The sequence below is a fragment of the Pan paniscus genome, chromosome 8 (genome assembly GCF_029289425.2).
Source record: "Pan paniscus chromosome 8, NHGRI_mPanPan1-v2.0_pri, whole genome shotgun sequence".
Classification (NCBI taxonomy): domain Eukaryota; kingdom Metazoa; phylum Chordata; class Mammalia; order Primates; family Hominidae; genus Pan; species Pan paniscus.
In genome coordinates this window covers 137991263-138003801 of record NC_073257.2, presented here as the reverse complement: position 1 = coordinate 138003801, position 12539 = coordinate 137991263, and the positions used below count along the sequence as shown (strand labels likewise).

The window sequence follows — 12539 nt, the reverse complement described above, 5'->3', positions numbered from 1 at the left end:
ACACACATATACACACATGCACACCCATATATGCACATACATATACACATATGCACACCATATACACACATACGTGTATACACACACCCACGCACCCGCATATACATACAGATACATGCACATATACACACACAAATATACACATGTGCCCACATATACATGCATGCATACCCATATACACACATGCACACCCACATCCACACATATACACACATGCACACCATATACACATACATATACACACACATGCACACCATATACACACATACATATACACACATGCACAGCATATACACGTGTACATATACACACATGCACACATATACACATGTGCACACCATATACACACATGCACACCCACATGCACACACATACACACATGCATACCCATATACACACATACATATACACACATGCACACCCACATCCACACAGACACACACATGCACACCATATACACACATACATATACACAGACACCATATACACACATACATATATACACGTGCATATATACACATGCACACTGATATACACATGCATATACACACATGCACACCATATACACACGTACATATACACACACACACATATACACATGTGCATACCATATACACACATACATATACACACATACATATATAAATGCATATATACACATGCACACCAATATACACACATGCATATATACACATGCACACTGATATACACACATGCATATATACACATGCACACCCACGCACCCCATATACATACCCATGCACATGCACACACACAAATATACACACATGCCCACATACACACACATACACACCTATAGACACACATACAACCATACACATGTACGCTCACCCACCCTTGGACCCCTCCTATTTATGGGCTTTTCTCTGAGTTTGGAAATGACTTCACCTTCTTATGATGCCATGAGTGACACTGTAATGAGGCTCTGCGGTACTCAGGAAAAGCATTCCGCCCATGTATGGATTTTAGGTGATAGCTTTTTTTTGGGAACAGGCCCCCCCCAGATCTGGCCATAAACTGGCCCCAAAACTGGCCATAAACAAAATCTCTGCAGCACTGTGACATGTTCATGATGGCCATGACACCCACACTGGAAGGTTGTGGGTTTACCAGAATGGGGCAAGGAACACCTGGCCCACCCAGGGCGGAAAACTGCTTAAAGGTGTTCTTAAACCACAAACAATAGCATGTGTGATCTGTGCCTTAAGGACATGCTCCTGCTGCAGATAAGTAGCCCAACCCATCCCTTTATTTCAACCCATCCATTCGTTTCCCATAAGGAATACTTTTAGTTAATCTATAATCTATAGAAACAATGCTTATCACTGGCATGCTGTCAGTAAATACGTGGGTAAATCTCTGTTCAGGGCTCTCAGCTCTGAAGGCTGTGAGACCCCTGATTTCCCACTCCACTCCTCTGTATTTCTCTGTGTGTGTCTTTAATTCCTCTAGTGCCGCTGGATTAGGGTCTCCCTGACCGAGCTGGTCTCGGCAGCTTTTCTTTTCTAAAAGAGAGAGAAACTCATGTTTCTGACAGAAATGCATGTTTCTGACAGCCAGGTATGGAGGGAAGTGTCTGGCCTAGAGTTGAGAGGCCTGGATTTTAGTTCCTGCCCTACCGTTAACCAGCTCTGTGACCTTTGATGGTTATTTAGGTCTTGGTTTCCCCATCTATTCAGGGAAGGGGCTGGCTAAAAGAGAAAGGTTGGCCTTAGATGGCCCAAAGCTTCCTTCTGGCTAGAATATTGTGTGATTCAAGCACTTAATCAAGATAGTTTGGCACATTGCATAGGGCAAGGAGTCTGGGAAGACCCTACAAATTTCCCCTAAAGAAGGCATTCAGAATAATTTTCATTTGGTATACTCCCTAACAGACTTTGTCTGGTAGCATTCCTTTCTAATCACAAGGTCAAGCCATCTTTGTTACCACTTAAGCATATAAAATGCCTTTCCTTCTAGTCCACTGAGAGTTGGGTAACAGACGTTTGATATTACTTCCCACATGGCGTAGAGTTGAGGGCTACCAATTTTCAAGTTCAAGAGTTCTTATTCCATCTTCCTCTTACCCACCATTATATTTGATTGATAGTATTAAACAGAAGGAAAAGTTGTTCTACTGGAGTGGGAAAATGCATTAGGTTAAGTAATAAGTATATAAAATACATGGTTAGAGGTTTTTGAAAAGGAAAAGATGTAATTTTGTGGTTATGCATGTTTGGGGCTCTTTTTCTGTGTTGTGTTTTGTTGGTAGAAATAGAATGTCTTGGATCAGCAGAACTAGGCAAAGACGGCCTGGCCTAGTGGGACCATGTCTTGTTCTGCAATGTCTTTAGAGACATAAGGGTGAGGAAAAGAAAGAGGCTATACAGTTTAGCGCCCTTGAGGCAATCAGAGAGAGGAACAGGGATGCAGTGTTGGAAGGTCTGCAGAGGGCTGTGGCCACAGCTGGCTGGCTGGTAAGGGCCATGCAGTGATCAACAGGTCAGGGGGCCCTGGGGTGCAAGCCCCTCTTAGGCATGATGGCTCCCTGCTGGGTCTCTTTCTGGTGTGCATATTCAGACCCAAAAACCAAGTGTTTGTGAACCCACAAGGCCTAGTTGGTGCCTGCCTCTTAGCATCAGTGCATGCAGAGGTGCACCCTTGGGCAGGGCACAGGCTCACCTGGAGATTGTCTTGACTGGCCACTGCTGGCCACTAGCGGTGATGTAGCCTGTGCTTCTCTCTCTCTGCCTTTGTCACTGGCTAAGAGGGTCACCCCCCACCCCCAGGGGTTGAAGACTGCATCTCCTCCACTCCCCATAATCAAATTTCCCAACCAACCACGTGATACATGGTGTGACAACCATGTCTTGCTGAGTTGCAAAATTATCTGTGTATTGACTTATGTTATAAAAACCCAATCACATTTGTTTAAACATTTAATGAGACATATTGAAAAAATTAAATTTCACGAAATTGTCATTGCCTTGGAAAATCTAGAATTTGGAGTTCTCATAATTATGGTCAGTAATCTAAGAAGTTAATCACTGTCAGGAATGAACAACGGACTTGTTAGTCAACTGAAGGTGATACAAAAGTGGTGTTAAAGCTGGAAATCAGTTGTTTACTAATGACAGAGAAGTGAGATTGTTTACTTTAAGCAACAGTTTATGAGAGCTGAAATCCACCCTCCTCCTCCCTCATAAGCAATACTTCAACTGAGTTGTTGAACTGGAAATTAATTTGATACTAATTTGTTCTAAGCTCATGCTCTAACGAGCTTATATTTCTGTGTATTTAATTTGAAGGTACATTTAATAAATAATCTATTAAAAACAAATTGAGATTGAATATAAATGAGCTTGAAATTTCAGAGGTCAGTAATTAAAATTATTGTCACCATTTGGTTTTCAATTTTTTAAACAGTATTTAGCTACTTAGAGCAGCATTTCACATTCCTCTAAAATGGGGGAAATTCTGTAACCATATGTGACCCCAAAGATCTGTGACAGTCAAAACCCAGTGATTCCGGTTACCTTAAGCAGCCGAAATCCTAACAGCAGCTGCCAACCTTTTGCTCTCTGCATTGTCTTCCGCTTTGATGCCTGCTGTGTGCCCAGGGCTAAAATCCCTACCAGGGAAGCCCGGCCTGGGAAGGTACTAGGATACCCCTGATGCCCCAGAGCATTATGATCCAGTTATATAACCTCCTCATAGTCAGAGAATTATCATGCTTCCCCTACATACCCAACTAAGAGTTAATCTAGAGTGAGAGGACACTGAAGCCATTCAAAATATATGTCACACAAAAGCTAAGGAGGTGACCTGCAGCGAGGTTTGCCCTCCCTGATGGCCTGGATGGAAGCCTGATGCATCCTTTCCTAAGCCACATGCTTATTGAAGATGGCAGCTTCTCTGGGGGAGGAACAGGGCACTGTGAGAGCTACACTCCTGCATCTGAACCTTCCAGCCCAGCAGAACTAACCCCACCCCTGAATGCCACTCCCCACCCCCAGCGCTCACTATCTTTGCACATGCTTTCCCTCTGTAGGCAAGTCCTCTCCTGCCATGGCCCCTGCATACCTAGCCATTTCACTCTTCAGTGTTGTATGAAGGATCCAAAAAGGAGCACACGGCACTTTCATTGTTTGCAATTGATATAATCAGCAACATAGAAAAAAGATACGCTACAAACTGATAAACTGATAAGATGGTGTGGCAAAAGTGCCCAATATAAGACCAGCTTACAAAATCAAAAGCTTTCCTTTACATTAAAAATAAATATATGTAAGACAAAATAGGAAAAAAAGATATCTTATTTATGATATCAACAGATCTACGCAATACCTATACATAAGCTCAACAAAAATTTTCCAACAGCCACGTGGAAAAAAAAATCTAAAACTAGACTAAAGGACATAAAAATGACCTTATTAAAAGAAGAGGCCTGCCATGTACATGAATAGGCAAACTGTTTATTATGAAAATATAAGTTCTTCCCAAACTGACCTGTACTTCAGTGTAATACAAACTGAGATCTCAATGGATTATTGTGTAGCTTAAAATTGGATTCTATAATTCATCTGAAGGGAAAATAGGGAATGATAACCTAGAAACCTTTGAGAAAAGAATGGTACCAAAAGAAAACGATTTGGAGAAAGTCACCAAGACAATTCAACAGAAAAAAGAGTAGGTGTTTCAACAAATGGTTCTGGAACAACTAGCTGTCCACATGCCGAAGAATGAAGTTGGACTTGTACTTCAAGCTACATACAAAAATTAATTCAAGATGGCCAAAGATACAAATATAATAGCTAAACCCATACAACTCTTTAAAAAAAAAAAAAAAGATATGCGTAGATCTTTATGACTTTAGGTTAGGTAATGGTTTCTTAGACATGGTACCAGAAGCGTAAGTAGCCAAAGAAAAAAATAGATAAGACCTCATCAAAATCAAAAACTTTGAGCTTCGAAAGATACAATCAAGAAAGTAAAAGGGGCCAGTTCTGATGGCTCACGCCTGTAATCCCAGCACTTTGGGAGGCCAAGGCAGGCAGATTGCTTGAGGTCAGTAGTTCAAGACCAGCCTAGCCAATATGGTGAAATTCCATCACTACAAAAAAATACAAAAATTAGCTGGGTGTGATGGCATGTGCCTGTAATCCCAGTTACTCCAGTGGCTGAGGCAGGAGAATCACTTGAACCCGGGAAGCAGAGGTTGCAATGAGCCGAGATCATGCCACTGCACACCAGCCCAGGTGACAGAGCGAGGCTCTGTCTCAAAAAAAATAAATAAATAAAATAAAAATTAAGAAAGTAAAAGGACAACCCATAAAATGGGAAAAAAATCTGTAAATCATATATCTAATAAGGGTCTAGTGCTGAAAATATATGAAGAACTCTTCTAACTCAACAATAAAAATGCCAAAATCCAATTTACAAATAAGCAAGGATTTGAGTAGACATTTCTTCAAAGAAGATATAAAAATGGACAATAAGCACATGAAAAGATCCCCAACATCATTAGCGATTAAGAAAATTAAAACCAAAACCACATTGAAATACCACTTTGTATCCACTAGGATGGCTGTAATTGAAAAGATAAACAATAACAAGTGTTGGTGAATATGTGGGGAAATTAGAGCCCTGGTGTAATGCTCACAGGAATGTAAAATGGTTCAGCTGCTTGGCGAAACAGTTTGGCAGTACTTTAAAAAGTTAAACATTGAGTTTCCATATAACCAGCAACCTTACTTTCAGACCCACGTGTCTACTCATAGTGCATGTCCAAGAGAACTGAAAACACATCCTTACAAAAATGTGTACACATGTGTTCATAGTAACATTACTCATAATAGTCAAAAAGTAGAAACAACTCATGTGCTCAACACTTGGATAAGCAAAATATGTTTTCATCCACAAGGCAGAAGGTGATTCAGCCGTAGAAAAGGAATGACATTCTAATGCATGCCTCAGTATGAATGAACTTGAGAACACCTTGCTTAAGTGAAAGAAGCCAGTCACAAAAGGCACATATTGTATGATTCCATTTCTATAAAATAACAGAACGGGCAAATCCATAGAGATAGAAAGCAGGTTAATGGTTGCCAGAGATGGAGGAGCAGGGAATGGAAAGTGACTGCTAATGAATATGAGGTTTCTTTCTGAGGTGACAGAAATGTTTTAGAATCAATTAGTGGTGATGAGTATATAATATTGTGAATATACAACAAAACTCACTGATTATGTATGCTTTTAAAAGGTGAGTTTTATGGCAAGTGAATTTAATCTTAATTTTAAAGGACAACTTAACTCTACCTGATATCAAAATAGAGCATAGAGCAATAGTCATTGGAACAGTGTGGAATTGGCACAGAAACAGACAAATGGATGTCTGTCTCAGTGGGCTAGCACAGAGAGTACAAAAGTGGCACCACAAACCTACTGTGGGCCTTTGATATATGCCAAGGTAGCATGTCACATCAGTGAGAAAAGGAAAAATGGCAGCGAAGCACAGCTGGCTCTCATTTGTAGGGGAAAGTTAGCATTGAACCTCACACTCCCACAAAAATTAATTCCAGATGGATTAAAGAGCTAATTGTAAGACTATAAAGATAGAAGAAAATAAAGAAGAACATATTTGTGACCCTGAAAACAGCCACCTTGAGCTATACAAAAAATGCATGAAGAGAGCGACAAATGCATTTAGATTGATATACACTGGAAACTCTGAACAAAAAATACCATAAGCAAAGTTAAAAGACACTTCCCATGTAATAACAGGCAGAGTATTAATATCCTGAGTATATAAAGAACTTCTAAAATTAATATGAAAAAGCTCAACAGAATAATAAATGTCCCTGCAACCTCTTAACCCCATCACCCTCCTTTCATCGCCTTTTAGATGATCTGAGAATTTTGTCATCTACGTTGAAACCAAGAGATCATCTTAGCCCCCCTTTCCCATGGTGGTGTCTGGTTTTCTTCATGACTCAATTGCATCTGGTGCTTTTTCTTAGCAAAGTCAAGGTGGGTTTTGTTGGGCAGAACGACTGGACACCAAGCTCTGCCCTGGACAAAGTGCATGACTGTTGTCATGTGTGAAGGAGCTGTGCGCTAAGGAGGGTGCAGTGGAGACAGACTAACACCTGAGCTGCTCGAAAGAGGAGCTTCTCAGAGGAAACCCTGAGAAGATGCATGTACCTTTCTCTGCAGAGACCTGCACCCAGCTGGCATCCAGAGGATCTGAGTGAGGAGTACTGAGTATACTCAGCCACTTCTTGCCAGTCTGCCACTTAATTGGGGCTGCAGCATAACCTTTGCTCGATGATAAAATTAACCTTGATTCCGGACTGATATCTGTCTTCACTAAGGAAGTGTCTGTGCTGTGGTTTCTTTTTGTAAGCTGTGACATTATCAAAGAATAGAATATTGCAGGCATGACACACGGGAACTTTCGTCTTAGACTTAGAAGACCTTCCTATTTTTCTTTCCTGCTGAGATAGACTTTCAGCTCTCAATTGGGTAATTCAGTGAGGTCCCCTCCTTCCTTCTTCACCCCCACTTCCTCTCATCTGCTTTCCTGTTTTCATAAGCCACAGATTTAGGCCTTGTTTTATTACATTTCACAGTGTGCTTAAATACTCCCTACAGTTCTTCATCTCATTACAAAAGACAATTTACATGAGGGTAAAATGGCGATGTCAATGTGATTTGTTTTGCTGCTGGATTTTGTAAAGTGTTCTGTATCAGGGCTTTCCTGTAGGGTGCCAGAGAGACAAGAGTGAAACTAGGGTTCATTTAAAAACCGCTATTGGTAATCTGTAAGTAAATCAGATATTCCCGACACAGACCCTGGCTGGGTCATGTTGGGCTTTGCATTAAATATTAAGACTGTAGAACAATATTTTATGCAATGGAAAATTCTATAGTTAAAAACAAGTGGAGAGGATTAGAGGCAGTTGATTTATTATAAGTGGGCAAAAATGTGTTATAACTGAAATGGGATTCTCTCCTCCTCCCCTTTAGGGTCACTGTTACTACCATGGACATGTACGGGGATATTCTGATTCAGCAGTCAGTCTCAGCACGTGTTCTGGTCTCAGGTAAGTGGCCATGACCATGGCGGCTCTAGTCTTCAGCCATCTACTGCAGGCAACCTCTGTCTTTTCCTGCTCGTGCTAAAGCACTGAGAGTGAGTGATGGGGGCTCCCAGCTCAGCTACACCTCCACCTAGGCAAGAGAACACGGAGGCCCTCTCTCCACTGCTTACAAGAGCATGGCCACCCAGGATCTTAGCCTCATGTTCATGCCCCCTCTTACAGTGCCATCCTCAGGCCTGGTGGGGTAAGAGCGACTGAACTGGTTGAGTTTCTACATCCAAGCATTTTGTGAATTATTTTCCATTTATGTGGCTCTGATGCTTTATAATTCCCAGTGCTAAAAGATAGAACATTACATACTAATGTTGAAGCTGCTGGCTTAATGTAAATCTTAAAGGGCCTCCTCTCATTAGGAAACAAAGTAAGGAAACTAATTTAGCAACAACCAAGGTGAGTTGAATAGAGGCATGGATTGGTAGGGGGTTTGCTACTATGCTACAGGCATGATGCAGGAAACAATTACCTTCCCATGCTAGACAAGTCAACCCCAGGTGTTACTCACAGCCCGCTTCCTTCCACATCACAGTTATTGGCCATCAGGTGGCCCTTATGTGCTCCCCAGGAAAATCATTTTGTTTGATAAATTTCCAGCTGTTTCAGCCTTTTTACTGGATTTGCTTATCGAGTTTGTGAACTAAATGTTTGTATCCTCAGAGTCCTGGGTAACTTTGGCCCAAGGCACCAAAGCATGATTCCATGGGAGGGAAGAGAGAGAAGGCCCTGGAAGGATATACCTGCTTGAGTTAAAAAGCAGAATCACATTCTGCGCATTAGCAGTTCCTGTGACGTCTTTGCAGGTTCTGTGTGGGATCATGGAGGATGAGAATATGCATGTGACACACACAACAACCACACACCTACCAGTTTATTCTTTGCTGCCCTCACTTCTATGCCAGCCAGCAGAGAATGAGAGTTCTATTTGCTCACATGTTCCCCATTGCTCAATACATCTGATTTATCTCTAAGTATTTACCAGCGTTGGTCCTTTCATGTAACTAAAAATAAGTACACAAAGCTATTCCTCTCCTCGTTCATCCCGTTCCAGTCCCACTCAGATAAAAATGCAAGCTGGGAGTTCCCCTCCCAGCTTTCTCATCCCTTGTGCATGTAAACACAAAGTCAGAGATTGGGGTGTGTATTTGTTTATTTTTACAAACATAGAGTCACGTCATATACATCATTCTACGGCTTTCTTTTGTCACCCAACGCTGTCTGTCTCTCCAAGTTAGCAGACACAGACCCAAATCATTGAGTGAACACACACATTTGCATGCACACACACATTTCTGCATACCTGCATTTTTTAAAAGCATTTTTATGTCCTATTTATGCAACACATTTGAACTTTAAGATGTCTGCTACTCTGAAAAGTGAAGGAGGTGCCTTGTGGTTTGAATTTGCTTCTCTCCAGTTATTCATTCATTCAGAAAACATTCCTTCAGTGCTTCCTCACTGCCAGTTCTGTTCTAGGTTCTGGGGACACGGCACTGAACAAAATGTGTTCTTCCTGGAGCACTTCCTAGTGGAAGGAACAGACAATGGACATAGAGTAAGATACATGATGTCAAGGATCATGGAGAAAGACAAAGCTGAGATGGAGGACAGGAAAGGCAACAGGTAGTCAGGGAGGTTCGGAAGGAGGTGAGGTGAGCCCTTTAGATGATGTAGGTAGCATATCAGAGAGAAGAGCATGTGCAAAGCTCCTGAAGCAGAAAGATGCCTGGGATATTCCCAGAGCAGCGAGGTGGCCAGCATAACTAGAGTGGACAGGGACAGGGAAGCAGTAGAAAGAAATGAGGTCAGAAGGGAAGTGGAAAGGTAGGATCACCAGGGGTCACGAAGGTGATCAGATGTCCTTTGGCCTCCCCCCAGTGATGGGTGCCAGGGAGCTTGGAGCTGAAGTGATGTGGTCTGACTTCACATTTTTACAGGGGCACTCCAGCTGCCAGGCTGGAAATAGACTGTAGGGAATGTGCACAGAAGCGGAGGCTTGGGTAGGTGTCTTCACAGTAACTGGTAAGAGGTGGTGGGGCGGGCCTGGTCAAAGGTGGCAACTTTTGTGAGAGTCGAGAGACCTTTCCACGGGTATTAGAGAGGCTGGCGACTCTAAATTTTGTTAGTGATCTGTGTCTTAAAGTCACTTTCCTGAGGAAGCGTGGGGTGTGAGCACATGAAAGGACCTACTGAAGATGCAGCAAAATCCACAACCAGGCAGGGACTCCAATACACGTACATACCCAGCATGCGGGGTGGACGCTCAGGAGAAGGTGAAGAAGGAGAGTTTGGAAGTGACAATTTAGAGCAAAGATGACAACTGTTCACCACCAAGGAGCTGAGGTACATGAGGGAGAAATTTTAAGTAATGAAGTATCATCCTGAGAGGCTGCAGGGGAGGTGATATCAGTGGAATCAGCCAGGATTCAGCTAGGGGAAGGAGGTAAGAGGAATATTCTGGAAGAGATTTGGATCAGGATAGGATTTGAGGATGGACCATGAGCCCCAAGAGCACAGTGGAAAGGGTTAGGGAAAAGGGAGTGGGGATAAGGTCAGTAGAGGATTAAAGACTTGTGGGGGATAAGGGGCCAGTTTTCATGGAAAACCAGTGCTTGAATTCCTGGAGGAGACAGAGATGAGCAGGGTTGGGGGTGAAATGGGGTCAGACCTGGTGGCATCTGAGGTGAAGGTGAGTGACCAATTCAAAATGGGTACTCTGGGACCCCAGGTAGATGTTCTTACCCTAGAACATGATAGTCAGGGTGGTGAATTAGCTGTGTGACAATGGACAGGTCACTGGGCCTCTCTGAGCCCCAGTTTGCATGGTGGGAAGTTTGCATGTTCAAACAAAGTTTGAGTTTGTTTCTCCCCTGTGATGGGTGCCAGGGGAGAAACAGTAAACAAATGCAGTGACCTCTAGTAAAGCCAAGCCCTGTGCCCACCTCTAGTGAGCATCATGAGACAGTCTTTGTTCTTTGATTCTGGGACTGGACTAGTTGGGGTTGTGTGTTCATGCAGCACTCCAGGGATAATTCCTTGCAAAGCTTTGCAGCTCCTGTAGAGACCAGGGCAGAGATACACAAGGCCATGGTAGTAAGGACCACACACACTTGGAAAGGGAAATCCACACTTTACTATTGTGCCTCTCTGGGGCCTGAAAGGTGGACCTCTTTCTTCAAAGGTCATGTGTTGAAGGCTGGATATTTTCAGCTTTCAATTTGGCATCAAGGTCATTGTGTGTAAAGAAGAGAAAAGCTGCCCGGGGGCGCGGTGGCTCACGCCTGTAATCCTAGCACTTTGGGAGTCCAAGGCGGGTGGATCACAAGGTCAAGAGATCGAGACCATTCTGGCCAACATGGTGAAAACCCATCTCTACTAAAAATACGAAAATTAGCTGGGCGTGGTGGCATGCTCCTGTAGTCCCAGCTACTTGGGAGGCTGAGGCAGAGAACTGCTTGAACCCGGGAGGCGGGGGTTGCAGTGAGCCGAGATTGTGCCACTGCACTCCAACCTGGCGACAGAGTAAGACTCCATCTAAACAAAAAACAAAAAACACGAATTCAAACTGACTTAAAGAAAAACAAAATAATGTGGAGATAGGCTTATGCTACTGAAAAATCTAGGCATGGCTGGATACAGGGTCCTAGCTAATATTATCACGGTCTATTTTCTATCTCAAGCCTCTACCTTCTTCTATGTTACTTTCATTCTCAGGCACTATCTTAGCATGGGCTGCCATAGCAAAATACCATAGACTGGTTGGCTTAAACCATAGAAATTTATTTCTCACAGTTCTTGAGCCTGGAAAGTCCAAGATCAATGAGCTGACAAGATTGATTTTTCCTCCTGAGGCCTCTTCTCTTGGCTTCCAGGCAGTCATTAGCTTGCTGTGTGCTCACATGACCTCTCTTTGTGCGTGTACAGAGGGAGGAAGCTCTGGTGTCCCTTATAAGGGCACGAATCCCATCATGGGGCTTCCCTCATGATCTCATCTAAGCCTAATCAGCTCCCAAAGGCCCCATCTCCCGATACCATCACATGGGGGCCATGGCTCTAACATATGAATTTGCAGGGTATATAAACACTCAGTCCATAATAGAGAGTTGTTGTTTTGTTTTGTTGGCAGCATGAGGCTTCCATGCTCAAAAAGCAAGAAGAAGCCTCTCTCCCAAGCTCAGTGGAGGTCATCTGAACACATCCCAGTGGCTCTGACTAGGCCACTGGCTCATCTGTGAAACAATCAGAGTGGTCAGTGGGGAGCTTAGTAGTCTGATCAAACAGGTTATGGCCCTATATCCTGGACCAGGTTGAGGGAAAACTGCACCCAGGGTCCCCGAGGCAGGGAGCAGGGAAGGGGTGAATGTACCAAAGAAATGCAATGAG

The 12539-nt window shown here is 43.0% G+C and overlaps 1 protein-coding gene across 3 annotated transcripts in view; it reads left to right on the top strand.

Moving 5' to 3' along the window:
• Positions 1 to 12539, top strand: part of ADAM12 (ADAM metallopeptidase domain 12) — a 375334-nt gene that overhangs the window by 244840 nt on the left and 117955 nt on the right. For all 3 annotated transcript variants that reach the window (XM_034931678.3, XM_034931680.3, XM_034931679.3), the window contains exon 5: positions 8029 to 8105. In XM_034931678.3, coding sequence (XP_034787569.2) covers positions 8029 to 8105 — 77 coding nt within the window. The remainder of the gene's footprint in view (positions 1 to 8028; positions 8106 to 12539) is intronic.